At 45.9% G+C, this 20,030-nt stretch overlaps 1 protein-coding gene across 1 annotated transcript; it reads right to left on the bottom strand.

Moving 5' to 3' along the window:
- Positions 1-350: 350 nt before the first annotated feature.
- On the bottom strand, positions 351-20,028 carry mllt1a (MLLT1 super elongation complex subunit a). Its single transcript, XM_077004297.1, has 12 exons — positions 19,920-20,028; positions 15,344-15,524; positions 14,948-15,030; positions 14,165-14,308; positions 13,650-13,775; positions 12,215-12,859; positions 12,003-12,093; positions 7,950-8,061; positions 7,231-7,330; positions 6,225-6,293; positions 3,309-3,380; positions 351-2,865 (listed from the first exon to the last, which is right to left on the bottom strand). The coding sequence occupies exons 1-12, from the start codon at positions 19,929-19,931 to the stop codon at positions 2,737-2,739; spliced, it is 1,764 nt and encodes a 587-aa protein (XP_076860412.1). The 5' UTR covers positions 19,932-20,028; the 3' UTR covers positions 351-2,736.
- Between the last annotated feature and the right edge of the window lie 2 nt (positions 20,029-20,030).

Raw genomic sequence — 20,030 nt, 5'->3', positions numbered from 1 at the left:
GGTATAAGACGTGGGCTGAACCTTGGCCGGTAGTCTTCAAAAGAAAAAACAAACCAAAGGCGTTGACAGTACTCAAGGAGTTTATTCATTATATGTTTTTATGAAATAAAACCATAAAAAGTAACATCTTTCGTCCTCGTTTAAAGTAGCATTAAATGACCACATGGTGGCACTGTATTTCCAGGTTCGACAAGTCCACTTCCAGCTGCTCTTCTGTTCCGGTGGCATTCGACCACGTTATCAGAACAAACCAAACCCCTGCACCCCGCCCACCCATCGTAGCCACGCCCACCCAACACCTGCACCCCGCCCACCCAGCCCCAGCCCCAGCCCCAACCCCGCCCACACCCCAGTCACAGACAAAAAGAACCACCGAGCGTTAGATCTCTCTTCCGCGGCGATCTCTGTACTGAAAAGGAAAACCAACCATTCAGGACAACCCGCCGTTTTGAGCTAGTTTTAAACCAGCACAGAGTACAACTCACCCCGGTTTATTGTAAATATGTAATATTCATGGACTTTCTCACTCCAAGCTGTACTTCGTCTCTCGGAGTGAGACTGAGATCGAGAAGTCCAAAGTGTCTCCTGAATACTGACTACGGGTGCAGGAGAATTAGTGTTCAGTGTTCAGTGCTCCTAAGTCTACACAATACACATCGATTGGCGATGCACAGTATATGACGGAAAATACTTCTGAGTGGTGGAAGATGAGCGACAGGCCACAACAAACACACAATTCGCCAAAACTGGCTGACGAAACTGCGGTAACTTCTCGACGCACAACACGTTCAGAAACAAGCGGTCTAAAATAACAGTCTTAAGATCTAATGGCCACGTTTCGGTCTGCAATCACAACATGCGACGCAAATAATAATAAAAATAATAAAAAAAAAAATTAAATGACATATTGGATGTAAATATCGTATAAAAGTTTTTAAAATACAGTTCATGTAATTACTTAAGTATTTCAAATCACCATAGCCAAAAAAGTGCAGAGGTATATATGAACAAAAATTATAAACTAAACCAATTTGAAATTCTGACTAGTCATGGGGGTATTTAGGGTTTCTCTCATAGCTATTATTTAACCCCGCCCACTGCCCCCATGACCCTAACACTCCATGACCTTAAATGGCCGGTCAAAGGTTAGAGTTCATAAACTCGGACCTAGGAGTCAAAAGTTCACACACTAGAGTACAGAAAACAGTGAGAGAAAGAGACAGACAGACAGAGAGAGACAGACACAGGCAGACAGAGAAAGAGTGTGTTCAGGTCAATTTCACAACCAGCAGGTTCTCTTTATGCCCATACAAAAGCAAACCGGAGCAGAGGAAAAACCAAGAGGGGTTGTTTCCAACGGCCCGCCTTCCCACACACACACACACACACACACACACACAACCCTGTGTAAGATCAAGGTAAAGGGTATTAAGTCAGAGGATCAGGCCAATGACCCTATTAAAGCTATTAGCATTAGAATGCTAAAGACCAAAAAACAGAAATTATTGAAGACTGGTAGTGGTGGAGTTCCCAGGAGCCCCGGGGCACAACCACACTTATCTGCACTCTACACACACAATTGAGCCCAGAAGCCCGTGGTGGACATAGGAAATGAGTTCATACCATTCACAATTACCCCCAGAGCCAGTGCAGACCCTCTCTCTCACACACACACACACACACACCACAGCACAAAGTCCTAACCATGATTACCAATTATGTCCCCACATTGCACAATGTACAATACTCAAGGATTCTTCCAAATAAACTTACTTGGATCAATATTAATTAATACAGACTGACAAAAAACAGGGAGACCCGTTGACTGATAGAAACCAGAAGCACTGAGAGAGTCACTAGTCACTGAGAGAGAGTCACTAGTCACTGAGAGAGTCACTAGTCACTGAGAGAGTCACTAGTCACTGAGAGCAAGTCACTAGTCTTCTAGGTGCTGCACATGAAAAAAAGAGGGAATTCGGTGCTTCGGTAGCGTTGCTGGGGGCAACACACCATTTCACAACACTCCTCTGAAACGCAGGCAGTTGGCTGGTTGGTAAAGGCACTAAAACACTAGCCCTAGACCGCACACACATTCACACCTCACGTGGTTTGCCTCCATGGAAAATACTTCAGAGACGTCAGTACAAAAATAAAATATCAAAAGGCGGCGGCATCGGCCGTGAGCATGGCAACTCTGCACGGACTCAGACACGCAAACGGCAAAGGAAAACGGACAGTTGCAGAGGACCGGAGTGATGCGAGTGCACATGTGCGTGCGCACCCACACACACACACACCCACACACACACAAAACACACACACATAAAATAACACACACAGACCAACGTGACACTTGAAACATGCTGTGGGTGGAGGGGGGCGACCATGTTTCCACAGGCGAATGAAAAGAGGTGTGGGTGGGTGTTAACAGAAGACACGTAGGACACGCCTCCTGGATTTCACAACACTCTAGCCACACCCACCCACACTACAGCGCAGTTCGAAAGGAAAAGTGGCTTCTGGCGCCTTCAGATCTTCACAAACACTAACAGGTGTGCCTCCGTGTTGCTCTGCGCCTCTTCATTTTTAACCGTTGACATGTGTGATTTTCATCCCTTCTTCCATTTTTATCCTTGTTCATCCACTGTTTATTTTCCTCTGCAACCTTGAGCCACACCCCCCTCCTTGAAATGTCAAATGAGGACAAGCCCCACCCCTGAAAACAACCACTTCCTGTCACGTGGCAGTGGCCTCAAGGTAGCTCTGCAGTTTACGGACAGTAGACTCGTCCAATGAGAACAGGTCAAAGTCAAAAGTGGTGTTGGTCACGTTGAAGTGCCCAGTTTCTTCAATGAGGTTCACAATCTGGAGGGCAACACAAAACACAAAGTTAACTCACTATTCACAGTTCCATACATAAGTCATGCATTCAGAGTATTCAGTGCTTTGTTTACAGTTAGTTCAATTATTTCTGTCAATGAAGAGACTACTGACTGAGTACTAAAAAGACTACAGATGTAGCACTGAAGCTATTATTACAGCCTCCTGGACTATTGCATTGTTCCCTTGAAGTGATGAAATATAAGTGTTTAATAAGAAACACCGTGGTTGCCTCACCTGTAGACACACACACACACACACACACACACACACACAGACTCGCAACCACACACACACAACCACATTTTCTCACACTCTGCACCACTCACATCAGCCGTTATCAACACCCCCACACACACAAGTTTCAAACACTACCGCTCATATATTTCACTACACACAGAATGTGGTGTGTGCTGGCGTACACACACCTGCTGTAGGACATTACGCTCTCTCAACGCCATCAGCCTACGATGAAGATCCACCAGCTCCTCCGTGTAGGCCTTAACCACACACACACACACACACACACACGAGTTTGTGAGTATATGTGTGTTTGTGTGACAGAGAGAAAAGGGGGGATCTTGTGAGGGGAAGACAGAGAAGAATAGGCGTCTCGAAACCTTTAGAAATACACACACTACATGGCCAGAAGTGTGTGGACACCAGAGGCATCTTGGAGCAACAGCAGTTCAACCTCAAAACAGAAGTAAAAATCTCCAGCCGCCAAACTGCATCACTACGGACTTCCAAACCGCTTCTGAAGGCAACGCCAGCACTGCAAGTTTGTGTGGGGAGCTCCAGGAAACAGGTTCCCAGTGGGTCCTGATCACCGTGTGCCAGGCTATGACTGGAGATGTGAAAAACATGTTCTCTGGAGTGATATCTCACATCTCACTATCTGGAAGTCTGATAGGAGATCGGGCAGGCTGATCCCAGTGTTAATTTCCTTGACAAATAATTTTTATCATAGTCTGTCAACGAACCTTTTTTTCATGACGAAAATGAAACAATAACTAAATAAAAACTATGCAAAGGGATAAAAACGATGACAAAATTAAGGGACATTTTCGTCAATGAATAAAAACGAGACGAAAATATTGACCAGCAACGACATTCAAGCAGACCTGATTTAGTTTAGTGAAAGGTAGGGATAAGTTAAGAAGAGATCCAACCGTAACTACTTTAGTGTACACAGAGAGGTGGGACAAACCGGGTAACCGTCCAATCAGTACTAACGTCTTCACATCGCACAGAACCCGGGAAGACCATACCAGCCTGTGAACTGTGGTCACTCATGAAATTCAACTCAAAGTTAACTCGACAATGTCAGCAGGGAGAAAGATGAGCGGACACGTTTCTCCTTTTACTTTGAGAAACACAAGACGGTGTGTAAACCATGTGGGATGATGATGTCAGGTAAAATACGACAAATAAAACTTCATCTGCGGGCTATGGCATTGCTGTTTTTACGGCACCCAGTTTTATATACTGTAGAATGTAATATGCATTGTTCATAACAAACTCCATATGTTTTGTTATTGTTATGTTCAATAATTATAAGTTCAGGTCAATAAAGTTGGAAATCTGTTTTTGTATATATTGCACATACAAACAATAATATTCCGTAACTGGTTAATGTTTCATTTTGTGCAAGTGTATATAATGACTATTACTAGGGGTGACCTGCAATAGTTGCTGATTCGACTATAGTCGACTATACCCTCTAGTCGACTATGAACGTCATAGTCGAATGTACCATTCTAACTTCATGGGGGTGCCCAAGGATGCTGCTAAGAATTAGTTGTTACATGAAATGTCTTTGTTTTCATTATAGCCGTTTGTCAAATAAAATCATCCTAATTTCTGTTATTAAATATTTTTAAATGATGTGTGCGCATTAACAATAGGCATCTTCCTTACTACACATTAATAAATCACACCCTGCAGTTGCACAGTCCAAATGAGCGGAGCTGAACACGCTACAGGATAGTCAGCATCTGCCGAGATTATAATGGCTACAAAAAAAAATTTCAGAAGTATTTTGAAAAAGATAAAGATGAATCAAACAAAGTAAAGTGCATGCTATGTCATCAACATCTTTCATTTCGCACGACAACAACCAACATGGCATACCATTTAAAATGCGTAAGGCGAAAAAAAAAACAGTTCAGCCGTTTGTCATTTCGGTCGTGTCATCTCGTCTCATTGCGGTGCGTCTCGGCAAGTAGGCCTATAAACATTTTTTGTTGTTGTTGTTTGCTTGCTTTTTAAACCCCTTTACTTGAACCTTTCCTTATAATTCTTTTGCTGTTGTGTGGCATTTAAAAAATATTTTCAGGCAGGCATATTTTATTTAAAATATTTGACATTTTGCACAGTGCCTGTCTGACAGTTCGATATGCGCACTGCGCACTGACAGTTAATGTTCTCTAACGTTTCATAAAAAAATAAATAAGTAAATAAATAAAAGCTGAATAAAGCCAACCTACCATGTTTATTCATTTATCTATCTGAGTGTTTTAGGTTTTTACTTTGAAGTGGAAAAAAGTCCTGGATGAGAACGGGATCCCGTTTAAGGTGCTCTAGATAAAAAAAAAAAAAAACCGATTCGACTATTAATCGACTAAAGGGAAAATCTGATGAATCAGATTAGACTATGAAAATCCTTAGTTGAATACACCTCTAACTATTACACCATTTATATTTTAGTCAACTAAATTCTTTTGATAATTAGTCTACTAAAACTAGACTAAGACTAAAAACAACTCCAAGGACTAAATTATGACTAAAACTAAATGACAATTTAGTCAAAAGACTAAGACTAAAACTAAATCAAAAATTGCGGTCAAAATTAACACTGGCTGATCTCCAAAAAACACTCCACAACGCAGTGTGTCAGCAGTATAGTTAGGTGGAGGAGAACACCACCTACTGGAACGTAAAGTGTCAGCAGTACAGTTAGGTGGAGGAGGGGTAACAGTCCGGGGCTGTTTATCAGGGTCTGGGGCCCTTGTTTCCACTGGAGGGTGATGTTAATGCTACAGCACCCAAAGACATTTTAGACAATTATGTGTGTCCAACTTTGTCAACAACACTTTGGGAGACACTGTCCTGTTCCAGCATGACTGTGTCTTTGTCCACAAAGTGAGTTCCTCATGGTTTAAGAGCGGTTTGGTCTCCAGGATGCTAATAGAAAGTTGACCTCAACCCCCCTGCAAGCCTTCTTATCTAACATCAACATCTGACCTCAGAGGGTCAGTACGAGAAAACATGACTGAGGGGGGATATGATGATTGGGGGGGGGGGGGGGGGCAGAATGAAAATGGCCGATGTGTGCTTCCTACCTTGTCGTAGACCTTCTTCAGAGCCTTCTCCTGCCTCAGACAGGGATCTGGGCTTTTTCTGCCTGCCACCTGGAGATCAGGAAGAGACAATTAAAGCTTAGTTACGAATTAGCACATTCTGTATTTCTAGTAGAGATCTCACAACAGTCTCCCACTGATCTCACCAGTAGCTTCCAGACTAGATCTCACAGCAGTCTCCCACTGATCTAACCAGTAGCTTCCAGTCAAGATCTCACCTCAGTCTCCCACTGGTCTAATCAGTAGCTTTCCGTATGAGATCTCACAGCAGTCTCCCTCTGATCTAACCAGTAGATACCAGTCAAGATCTCACACCAGTCTCCCACTGATCTAACCAGTAGATTCCAGTCGAGATCTAACACCAGTCTCCCACTGATCTAACCTGTAGATTCCAGTCAAGATCTAACACCAGTCTCCCACTGATCTAACCAGTAGCTTCCAGTCGAGATCTAACACCAGTCTCCCACTGATCTAACCCATAGATTCCAGTCGAGATCTCACAGCAGTCTCCCACTGATCTAACCAGTAGATTCCAGTCGAGATCTAACACCAGTCTCCCACTGATCTAACCAGTAGCTTCCAGTCGAGATCTAACACCAGTCTCCCACTGATCTAACCCATAGATTCCAGTCGAGATCTAACACCAGTCTCCCACTGATCTAACCAGTAGCTTCCAGTCGAGATCTCACAGCAGTCTCTCAATGACCTAACCAGTAGCTTCCAGTAGAGATCTCACAGCAGTCTCCCACTGGTCTAACCAGTAGCTTCCAGTTGAGCCACATTCCTCCGGCCCTTAGCCCGCAACACTTGAAACCCTGTGCAACCCGTGTCACAGGGTATCAGCCTACATTCTTGACTCCGCTTACACTCTTGACTCACAGAAAATGTAAATGTCATGGGAGCAAACTAGCAATAAACTGATTCTTCTATTGTGTGTCCATCTGCACATCATACTGTTAGAAGAGTCCACACCAGGGTCTTGATTCACCTTGTTATTGCAGGGCAAATGTTTTGGGGGCGGGGCTGGCGGGTCTCGGTTGGGGCGGTGGGGGCCGTCACTGCTGTCACTCTCACTACCCAAGCTCAGTCTGGGAAGGGAAAGGTCAAAGGTCAGCTTCATACCTTCAATAAGAAAACGGATATACATTTATATTAAAGCAGTAAATAAAATCCCATTTAGTCACCCACCCCTCCATCTGCAGGAAACTAATTAGTCATTGAAATATAGAGCAGAAGCAGCTCTGTAAAGACATTAATGGCGTTTTTACATCAGACAAACAAATCGCTTCTTCAAAGATACTGTTCCTCATCTGTCCTCTCATCATAGGGAGTTTTTCCTCGCCACTGTCGCCTTTGGCTTGCTCATTAGGGTTCTGGACCCATAGTATTGTTAACCTTGTAAACCCTGTAAAGCTGCTTTGCGACAACTTGAGTTGTTAAAAGCGCTATACAAATAAACTTTGATTTGATTTGATTTGATCTACTCACACTGTACGGAGGAGTGTAATTTCTAATAGAACAAAACACACTAGGTGGGTGGGACAGAGAGAGGAGGGAAGAGAAGAGAGAGAGAAAAGGAAAAGGAGAGAGAAAGAGAGAGGGAGGAAGGAGAAGAGAGAGAAAAGGAGAAGGAGAGAGAAAGAGGGAGAGAAGGGAAGAGAGAGAGAAGGTGAGGGAGAGTGAGAGATGCCAATAAGAGGTAGAGACCTGGCGTCGCGGTTGGGCGGGTTGTTCTTGACTGGTGTCTCTTCATCTGAGCTGCTGTCATCTTCATCAGACTCTTCAGACTGTAGGTCCTCCACCATAGAACGCAGTGGCCCTGCAAGGCAGAGTAGATTATGTGATATCTATGGTACTTCAACAACACAACTTAATCATTTAGCAGAAATACTGATGTATAAAATATACTCAGGGCCGTGGCACAGGTTTGAAGAGATCCTTCTCTCCTATTTCTCACTTTCTACAAAAATCGTTTTGTACAGCAGTCTTGGGAGTTCCAAAGGTGCTCGACTACGTAAACAACATGACGATGATCCTCATACAGCCTTGTAACTACCAGCAGTTCCACCAGAAGGACATGGTCATTTACAGGTCACTTAAAGACAGGGTCATTTAGTCATTTAAAGGTTACCTAAGGGCAGGGGTAGTTTACAGGTCACTGAAGGGCAGGGTCATTTACAGGTCACCTAAGGACAGGGGTCATTTACAGGTCACTTAAATTGCAGGGGTTATTTACAGGTTACTGAGGGGCAGGGTCATTTACATGTCACTTAAGGGCAGGGTCATTTAAAGGTCAGTTAAGAGCAGGGGTCATCTACAGGTCACTTAAGGACGGTCATTTACAGGTCACTTAAGGGCAGGGTCAGTTACAGGTCACTTAAGGGCAGGGTCAGTTACAGGTCACTTAACCTTATACTGCAGATTCGCACACCCGGTGGCCATTTTTAACATTTTTGACATAGTTCACATTAAAACTAGATATCTCAAGTTGTACATATAGGAAAATTATCATTCATGGCTCAAACTGAAGTAGGCAGTTGGGGGAACATATTAATACACTTCAGTATCATATTCACATAATTTGGTTTATTTTAGAGCCTCTATTGCAGATGCTAATATGCCAGGAATGTCACAAATGCTGACTTGAACTTGAACATGACTGGAATGTATATTCACATAGTTATTCAAATTAGGTATCAGAAATTACAATAAATTTCGCTAGGGTATTTTCTAACAACACAGAAAAAATGGAGCAAATCCATGCAAGCATTGAAAAGTTATTCAGCTTTATCCAAGGTATGTCAAGTGCACCACACCCATGTCTAAATATGCCACACCCAACACACACCATTAGCCAACTAAGCTAACATGCCAACAAATTCCTTACACGAAACCGAGGAGCTACGACAAACAACAATGCTGCACATATTACAGCAAGACCAGAAAATTCCAATGACTAAATTTCATGTCCAAATATGAACGTTATGATATCATATTTATGTCCAATATAGTCCGACAGCATAAGCTAGGTTACCGTAGCCAACTCCGGTAGCATCCGACACGATACAGAGTGCTGCAGCACTCAAACGCTCTAAAACTGTTTATAATCTAACGCTTAGTTAATGTTTAGTATTAGAATATATATTTTGTACAATATCGCTTATGAAAAATTATCCATTGTTACTCACAGTACGTAGAATCGCGTCGTAGCCGGTGTACCGTCTTACTTCCGGGTTGGCGAAAATTCCGAAAATTGCTCATATATTCCACACAAAGTAATCCGTTTATGTTCAAAAGTATCCACAATCCGCATAAAAACGAACAAAATAATCCATGGCTGCTTCAGTTTCGCCGAACAGTGTGTTCTGGGGAGCTTAGCTTAGGTTAGCAAAGGGTTAGCTTATGTTGCTATGCTAGCGGCCGAAATTGGAAATGAAGCGCCAGTTTCCGAGGGCTCAATTTAAAAATATACTTGACCAATCATGTCATATGAGGGCTGGCTAGCTTCGGAAGGATGTACACTATTGGTTAGAACAGCTTTCAATCACTTCTGAGGCGCCAGCTTGTCTCTGTGGGCTTATTGGTTCACCCTCCCCCCCTCCCCTTCGCACCTCGCCGTGGGAGAGGTTGTAAAACCTGTCACTCAAAGTCACTACCCCACTTTAGACCAATAAAAACCACTCAAATCAAAGCAGAACCGCTGCAGCTTTGTAATGAGGGGTCAAATCAGCGTTAAGAATGCTTCTGTGACGCTTAGGGGGCAGATTTGTCGGAGTGTCTCATTCAGGAAGCGGATTTTGGAAAATTTTGCAGTGAGGTGAGCAAGCTTTTTAAGGTACTTAACCACAACGGATCTACGCTGTTAAGGTCTTAAATTAAAGCCTTATTAGTAAACGATTTTTAGGTGACAAAACATTAAGACATTTCACAACATAAATATGTTTTGTAAACGGATATGTCGGGAGACCCCCTCGCGGGGTGCACTTTTGTGGTCAACTTCAAAGCCGGATATCTCGCGATCGGCTGCACGTAGACGGCTGAAACTCGGTAGGCATGTAGATGGGATAGGAAATTTTGATTTAAGCGCTTTTGTTCGGAGATTCATTAATGTTTAATATGTTTTATATCGCCGTAAAGGAGCTGGGCCCGCCGGCGGGCCCACTAGGGGGCGCTTCTGCATAATAGGGTTAAGGGCAGGGGTCATTTACAGGTCACTTAAGGACAGGGGTCATTTACAGGTCACTTAAGGACAGGGGTCATTTACAGGTCACTTCAGGATAGGGGTCATTTACAGGTCACTTAAGGGCAGGGTCAGTTACAGGTCACTTAAGGGCAGGGGTTATTTACAGGTCAGTTAAGGGCAGGGTCATTTAGTCATTTAAAGGTCAGTTAAGGGCAGGGTCATTTACAGGTCACTTAAGGGCAGGGTCAGTTACAGGTCACTTAAGGACAGGGGTTATTTACAGGTCACTTAAGGGCAGGGTCAGTTACAGGTCACTTAAGGACAGGGTCAGTTACAGGTCACTTAAGGGCAGGGGTTATTTACAGGTCACTTAAGGGCAGGGTCATTTAGTCCTTTACAGGTCACTTAAGGGCAGGGGTTATTTACATGTCACTTAAGGGCAGGGTCAGTTACAGGTCACTTAAGGGCAGGGTCAATTACAGGTCACTTAAGGACAGGGTCAGTTACAGGTCACTTAAGGACAGGGTCATTTAGTCATTTAAAGGTCAGTTAAGGGCAGGGGTCCTTTACAGGTCAGTTAAGGGCAGGGTCATTTACAGGTCACTTAAGGGCAGGGGTCATCTACAGGTCACTTAAGGGCAGGGGTCATCTACAGGTCACTTAAGGGCAGGGTCCATCTACAGGTCACTTAAGGGCAGGGTCATCTACAGGTCACTTAAGGACGGTCATTTACAGGTCACTTAAGGGCAGGGTTTATTTACAGGTCACTTAAGGGCAGGGGTTATTTACATGTCACTTAAGGGCAGGGGTTATTTACATGTCACTTAAGGGCAGGATCATTTACAGGTCACTTAAGGGCAGGGTCATTTACAGGTCACTTAAGGGCAGGGTCAGTTACAGGACACTTAAGGGCAGGGTCAGTTACAGGACACTTAAGGACAGGGTCAGTTACAGGACACTTAAGGACAGGGTCATTTACAGGTCAGTTAAGGACAGGGTCATTTACATATCACTTAAGGACAGGGGTTATTTACAGGTCACTTAATGGCAGGGTCATTTACAGGTCAGTTAAGGACAGGGTCATTTACATATCACTTAAGGACAGGGGTTATTTACAGGTCACTTAAGGGCAGGGTCATTTACAGGTCAGTTAAGGACAGGGTCATTTACATATCACTTAAGGACAGGGTCCCCCTAAGCGAGACTAAACTCGGAGACTAAACTTGGACTTAAAGAAGCTGCTTTATTGAACAGCATCATGATCGCTGGCATAAGCCCACTAGCGCCAGGCTAACCGTAATCTATAAAGGAAGGTGGTAAAAATCTCGGACACAAATCCTACTGAGATAAAAAACAGCAGGTGACTCACACTACATCTACAATCTAAACTTGACCCTTGTCTGACAGCCACTACAACACTTACACTCTGCACATGCAATAACCTGTTTGGAGTTCTTATAGGTACTAAACAGGGTTTCAGTTAGAGAATGTGGCATCTGTTGGCATCTACTGATGTGCAAGGCGATGGGCGGGGCCTCAATCAGTGGGATATGCATATGCATGACTTCCTGGCTTACCTTGACCTTGTTTTTGCTGTGGTTCAAAGTCAGAGTCAGAGCTGGAGTCCGAACTAGAACTGGAGTTTGATGGACTTGAGGGGGCAGATTGCTGTGGGGCGGGAGAGAATGAGAAGGGGGAATATAAGAAATACGATGAAGAGAGAAAGGAGGAAGGGCGTGTTAGAGGACCCCTCCCCCCCCAGCCAGGCCACAGCAGGCCTTGTGCTCACCTCAGACTTGGACGAGACCTCGTCATCCGAGTTGGAGTCATCCGTTTCAGGTGGTTTCTTCGGCTCCTTGACCTCTTGCGTGTCCTGCTTGCCCTTTGCCCAGCGAGCCCGGTCCTTCGAGCCTTTCTTTTCTCCGTACCCAGGTGTGGTGGTGGAGGAGGAGACACGGGGGGAGGTGCCAGGGAATGCCCCGCCCCCCGAGTTCTTCGACCCCTCCGTTATGCCTTTTTTGGGCTTCTTGATACCGGGTTTTGGCGAATCAGCATTAGAAGGGCGCTTGCTGGAAGACTTGCTATCTGATGAAGCACCGCCCACCCCTCCTCCAGTGCCGCCCCCTGTCCCGCCTCCTTTAGGGGATGCCCCCTCCATTTTGGGCTCCTTCAGAGACAACTTGGGTTCTTTGAATGCAGCTTTGGGAAGGGCTTTAGTTTCCTGTTTTACTTTGATCTCTGGCTTTTTCGACGAGGATGAGGAAGAGAAGGACGAAGGCTCACGGCTGCCCTTACTGACGCCACCGTCTCGTTCAGCGTCTCCTTTAGACGAAGTCTTGCTGTCGGAGTCGTTACGAGGGCGCTCGCGATGCTCCTTGGCCAGCTTGTGGGGTTTGGAAGCTTTAGAATTGCTACTGTTATCTTTTAGGAGCTCCTGTCCAGAGAGAGAGAGAGAGAGAGAGAGAGAGAGAGAGAGAGAGAGAGAGAGAGAGAGAGAGAGAGAGAGAGAGAGAGAGAGAGAGAGGGGGGGGGGGTCATTTAAACTGACACACATCTCCTTTAATGCACCATATGCTGCAAAGTTCATAAGTTGCAATTCAAGCATTAAAAAAAAGCTAATTTCCAATAAAAGTTCCACACTGATTCGAAAGAATTATGCGTAATAAAGAACAATATTCTGTACTTTAAGGGCAGAAGGACTGTGTAACTCCACCCTGAACTGCTCCATCACTGCAACCCACACGTGTGCACACTGCTGGGCAGGTGTAGCAGCAGGTGTAGTAGCAGAAGTAGCAGGCTACCAGAAGAGCATCAGGTGTGGTTTGGGATAAGCAGAAGAGCAGCAGGTGTGGTTTAGGATACGTCCGCTGCAGTGGTCCAGTTACAATGTTTGTGCTGTTGTGCTGCACAAAACTAAAGCTTCCTGGAATTAAAGAGGCTACAGTGCACTTTGACCTCATGGTCTCTGCATTTCAAATCAATAACCCCGAGTTCAGAGCCAAAACACAAATGTTATCTGCGATGATGATGATGCTCTAGGTCTGCAGCATTCTGAATGATCTGGGATTAACAAAAACAAGGTGAAACCTGATCTTGCCAACAGCCCGCCTATGGGCGTGGCCAATATACTTGTCACTGTTACACTGAGTGAGGCGTAATGATGGAGAGAGATGGGGAAGAACAGGATGAACAGTGCTGAGGGCCTCAGACGGCTGGTGTACAACCTTGGGGCCTTGGGAGATTTTACTCTTCTTGGGGTCGGAGAAGGCAGACAGGGGGATGGTCGGAAGCATGGGGTAGTCTGGACTCGGCCGGGTCACGACCTCTGACCCCTCCGGCACTACCATGATCTGGGGGGAGGGGGGGGGGAGAAAAACAGACAAAGGCTCAGAGAGCATTTCCAGGCACCAGATCTGGGCTTCTCCCAGCAGAGGTTCACACAGTCAGGCATCTCTGTCTAGCTGCCTTGTCTCAGTACCAAGGTTACTTCCTGTATCTCACAGCTGTGTCGCTAAGCAGAGTTAACCCTGTTCAACGGTGCACTTTGCTGTGTCTCAGTTTCCAGTCAATCAGAGAGAAAAAAAATAGCCTCTGCTTGGCATTAGCACAGCATATACTGGAGATCTGTGTCCTGGAATAATGAGTAACAGGACACAGGGGAGTTACTATTTAATGAACTCGTAATATTTGCAAGGTATTTCTCGCCTGAAAACTCCAACCCCCAGCATGCTTCACTCACCCCTCCAGCCTTGAGCAGCTTGCGCCGGAAGTCTCGGGTGGGGTTGTTGAAGGTGAGTTTCTCACAGCGTAGGTGATTGACAGGTGGGTTGCCCTCCAGGTTCAGGAAAAGGTCATAGTTGAAAAGAACTTTCTTTGGCTCCTCCTACATGCATTTCCATTCAGAGTAATAATATAATTAATGTATGCATATACTAATTCAGAATAACAATATAATGAATATATGCATATAATAATTCATAATAATATAATTCCTATATAAAAAGAATAATTCAGAATAATAATGTAATTGAAAATGTATGTTTATACCCCAGACACAAGCAAGCAAGCACACATACTCACACAAATAATACAGAACACACACAGGCACCATATCATACACACAAGAGACCAATTCTAGCTGTGATTTTATAACATCTGGAAAAGCAAACTGAAATGAATGAATCATTCATTCACTGAATCTCAACACTGAATCTCAAAGCCTGCCACAAGCAGCCTAGGGCCACCGAATGGGACTTGATTTTATAGGTTTGTTTTTTTTTTTTAATTATTTTTGTTTTAAAGCTGCCATATCTGATACCTTGGCACGGCTGATAATGCCTGGATGGAAGGTGTGCATGGGTCACGTCGCTATGAACACCGACACTGTCCACACGCTGCCCAGAGAGTGCAGCAGAGCAGAAGGGCACGAAAACGACCAGGGAGTGACGCCAAGAGTGTGTGTGTGTGTGAGAGCACCAGTGTGTGTATCAGAGCACCAGCGTGTGTATCAGAGCACCCTTACCTTGTTCTTGAAGTAGACCTCTATGGGCATGAGAAACCCGGCATACCCTGACTCCTCAACCTTATATGGCGGCTCCTTACACACTGCAATCAACAAGCACAGTCAACCTCATCTGTGCAGCTCACATGAGCACAGACTCCAGGACACTCAGCACTCTTGGGCTGCCCAGACTCCATCCTGGAGGCCCACTACCTGTTAGGACGTGGTGCCGGCCCTAATCCAACATGCCTTACACCAAAACACTTTGGTTATCTCCATTAGGTACACTACATTATGATCAGAAGTAAAGTCTCAGCAGGGCAGTACACACTTTTATTGCCCCACATTAACAAGCAGGTAACCAGATTCCCACCCATTTTCTAGACGGATGGCGTGAGGCTGTACACAGAGACCCACCTCTCTTGGGTTTGGGGAAACTCTCGTGCAAGCGGAAGACAACTTTATCCACAAAGTGCTGGATGTCACTGTTCTCTGGACCTCGTACAAACACCATCCAGTCATGAGTGAAGCCCTCAGATGTGGCTTTCTTCCGTAACTGGGCCCGGTGGCCCAATTCTAGCTTCACCTGTACCGTACACTGAGAGAGAGAGAGAGAGAGAGAGAGAGAGAGAGAGAGAGAGAGAGAGAGAGAGAGAGAGAGAGAGAGAGAGAAAGAAACACAAGAGATATAGAGAGAAAGACACAGAGAGAGAGAGAGAGAGAGAGAGGGAATGAGACACCCAGATCCATGAGAACCTGATCACCAGACTTGCTCAGTCAGAGGTTCCTGATGTTTGTAGGTGTGCAGGAGCTGTGTCTCCACCCCTTTGTTAGGTTCTCCGAAGTACACTGTGTGGTGCTTGGACCATTCATACCCTTGACCTCATAACACACCACACCATACCCAGGCCCTGCCCCTGCCCTCACGCCCTGCCCAATGCCCTCACGCCCTGCCCAATGCCTTCACGCATTCTCTTGACACTGATCTGTTACTGAAGCCCATCCGAACGCTGTACACTCACCACTCTCCTGCCGTGTGGCCCACATGCAGGTCACGTTGGGTAAAAGGGTCTGACAAAAATAGAAATCTAAACGAATAAATTAATAAACAAGCTTTTTTCAAATCCTGTGGAGATTTGACTTGAAACCACTGTCTCTAAGATTGGTAACAAGCTCGCAACAATAAAAACATAATATGATGATAATATTATATTACGCTTATAATAAAAACATAATAGGATCATATTATACTAAGCTCATAATAATAATAAAAATGTATAATGCAAGGAATCAATTACAAATTTGGGACATGGTAGCTGAGCAGGTATTAATAAAGCGGCACAGAAAGAGTTTTGCACCATATCCTCAAGATAGAGAGTAAATAAAAGTATCTTATCAATAACGCTAGAACAATAAAGAAAAGTGCCCACATTTCTACTTCCTCCCATAGCACACAGCTGCCAGGCGGGTCAACGTGGTCAGCATGTCAAATTAAAAGCCCCTGAGGAGGAGGGGCCCCGAAGGAAAGACGGCGGTGGCGGCAGAGAGGATGACGGCCCAGACGGGCCTCATCATGTCCAGCATGGCAGGCTCCAGGGTTAGGGTTAGCTGCTTTGAGCTGTTCCCCTTGTGCACACTGAGACAACGGGGAGATCCAGCAGGATTAGTGGAAGGGGAGACACACTGGGAGAGAGAGAGAGGTAGAGTGAGAGAGAGAGTTAGGGGGAGAGAGAGAGTTAGGGGGAGAGAGAGAGGGAGGTGGTAGAAAGCTGGGGAGAAAGCCAGAAAGCTGGCAGAGTTCAATCCTCTCAGTGGCGTCCATTCTGTCTATAATGCTCTTAAAGGCAGAGCTGCTCGTCTCCGTTACACCCCCCCCCTCCCCCCAGAGACAGACACTCCGTCCCACATGCTGGACGTCCCACAGAGACAGAAACTCCGTCCCCTGCTGGGAAGTCCCATAGAGACAGATGCTCTGTCCTGCGTGTTGGAAGTCTTGCAGAGATACACTGTCCTGCACTGGGAAGTCCTGCAGAGAGAGACGCGGTGTCCTGCACCGAGCTGTCCCGCTGATACAGATGCTGTGTCCCATGTCGGGAAAGACCTGCCACCCTTAATTTCTACACAGTTCTAATGCTGCCTGACATCATCGTCCACTCGAACACACACACACTCACTCACACACGCTCACACACACACACACACTCTCACACATACACACACACACACACTCTCACACACACACACTCTCTCTCACACACACTCTCTCTCACACACACACACACACACACACACACACACACACACACACACACACACACACACACACACACACACACACTCTCACTTTCACACTTTGGTTTGAGTGGAGGTGGAATTGCTGCCCTGAGCACATGAGGTAAATAAAACCCATCAGTAGGAACCGTCATGTTCACAAACAAACATGTACACAGAGGACACCGAACAACACAGAGCTCTCCTGTCAAAATGCACGAAGGGCAGAAAACGCACCACCATGGGCAGCGTGGATGGCTCCTCCAACCATGACCCTGCAGACGGTGTCCACCCATGAAACCTCAGAGGGTCTCCATCACCTCCACCTTCCACACCCAACCAAACAGCTCACTCACAGACCACAATAAACCCAACATGTCAGCTGGAGAAATGACTACTAACAGGATCAATCACCATGCTTAAACCTAGTCAGTAACAAAACTGGCTTAAAAAAAATCATCTTCTACCGGTGTGGCTAACAGCTAACAGCCAGCTAGTGATCCCGTCACACACACACACACACACACCACTTAGCATACCGCTGCACACCACTATCATACGCCTACCATCCTGTTGCAGAGATCAAAGAGCCTGAACTTCCTTAGGAAGTGTGCCCTTTTAAAAATGCACTTGAAGTTTATTAGAAGTATTAACTGGTTTAAGGCCTTTCTCTCTCTTCCTCTTTGTTTTTAAGAGTTGATAACACAGAGAGGTGAGATAATCACTACCCACTCTGTTTAAGGCCTTACGTCACCAGTGACTCTCCCTGACAACAGCGTCATTTTTCCCTGTGTCCTTCTAAATGAGACTTTCTTCCTGATGCCAAAGGTCAAGAAATTAGATAATGGTCTAACAAGGACAAGAGCACATCCTTCTGAGGGGACGTGGATAACAGGGTACCTATCTAGTGCACACTGGAGACTGCAGGAAATCTAGGGACTAGGAGGAACCGTACATCTGGGATTGTAGACGCCAAACACATCTAGCTGATCGGAGCAGATTCATCAAGCTCCTGGTGCCACAAGGCTGCTTTATTTATTCATAAATTCTAATGTATTTTGATCTCCAGCAATAAAAACCAAGTTACTGACACATATTTAAAGGTCTGAATCTAAATGTAAATCTTAAGCAATAAAGCGTTTGTTTATATTTGCACTGGTTTTTTAAAAAACACTATTTATAAAAGTGTATTTGAGAATCGCTGAGGATGCATCATAAATCTGATGTAAACATACAGAGTGACATGCGCACACACACACACACACACAATATTATATATATATATATATATATATATATATATATATATATATATATATATATATATATATATATATATATATATATATATATAGACACACACACACAGTAAGTAACTAAGTAAGTAATTAAGTACGGACGCGTCCGACGTTGACCCTTTAACTTGAGTTCCCGCAGATCTCACAAAGGCGTTTGGGGCCCTTCCGTCCTGGAATTACTCGCAGCTCCACCAGCAACACCCGGTGACGAAGGCACGCAGCTCCACCACGAACACCCGGTGACGGAGGCACGCAGCTCCACCACGAACACCCGGTGACGGAGGCACGCAGCTCCACCAGCAACACCCGGTGACGGAGGCACGCAGCTCCACCACGAACACCCGGTGACGGAGGCACGCAGCTCCACCACGAACACCCGGTGACGGAGGCACGCAGCTCCACCACGAACACCCGGCCACCAGCCACAATTCTGCACGACTGCCACATTAACCATCGCAGCTACCGCCAAGTATAAAGTAAAGAGCACAGGAGTCTCCGAGCATGTAGCGCACATTTCAGCCCCTAATAACCACCTTCAGTTCAGCTGTGACTGACACGCTGAAAAGTTTGTGTGAAAACAAAGAGAGAGATCCGGTCTTCCCTCAGCGGAATTTCGGGCTCTTTTAGGGGTGTCATTTAATAAAGGATGTTAATATCAGCTCCTAGAAAGAAACGGGGGGGGGGGGGGGGGGGGGGGGGGGGGGACTGCGTAACGTTTAACGGCTTGAATGTGGGGAGCGGAAGGTCCGGCTTTAACAGTCAGGCGCTACAGCACCGACAGGCCGGCAGCTCTCGGTCCGTTAACATCTCCCCGTTAAAACATCAGCACCGCTACTAATACACCAGTGACGGGTCCTGCTGGCCTTTAATGGGCTTTTATTCGCCTCGGATGGGGGGGTGAAGAGGAGGGAGGGAGGCGACAATGAACCGCCCTGCATGGAGGCGGATTCCCGCTCCTCCGCCCAGACCTCCGCGCGGCGCTTTGAGCCGGCGCCGCTCGCGCAGCCGCAGCCGCTCGCGCACGCCTCTAGTCTGCGCGCGCCCCCACGCGACAACAGACGCGGCTTTCAATCTGCGCGTCCTACTCCGCGCCGCTGGGTCAGCCTCCGTCGGCTCTACGAGGCCGGGGCGAGCAGTAAACGCAACGTCCTTTGTGCTATCCAACGGGACTTGTGCGCCTCGTCTAGCGTGCAACGCTGGCTAACGCGCTAGCTGGCCCTTCCGCCGACTGCACGCCCCTAAATACCGACATAGTTGGAATATGCGCAGCCGGTTGAAGTCGCAGAGCTGCGGGGGATGTGTGTGCCCGACTCGCCAGACCAGCGCCGCTGTCGGTGCATAGTCCCCCTGCTGAGGAATCCCACGGAGCCACATGTTTAAAGTTTAGCAAACAAAAAGGGAAAAACAGAAATCAGCCGCGTTACCTGATCCTCCATGGTCCTCCGGTATGGTGACTGTTTATTTACAGAAGGATTTTCTCTCGCTGTTCCCGACTCATTGTGTGTCAGTTTCAGCCAAAAACCGGAAGCTAGACG

Source organism: Brachyhypopomus gauderio, chromosome 4 (assembly GCF_052324685.1).
Source record: "Brachyhypopomus gauderio isolate BG-103 chromosome 4, BGAUD_0.2, whole genome shotgun sequence".
NCBI classification, from domain to species: Eukaryota; Metazoa; Chordata; class Actinopteri; order Gymnotiformes; family Hypopomidae; genus Brachyhypopomus; species Brachyhypopomus gauderio.
Note: the sequence above shows the minus strand (reverse complement) of the source record. Positions and strands in the feature narration are given on the sequence as shown.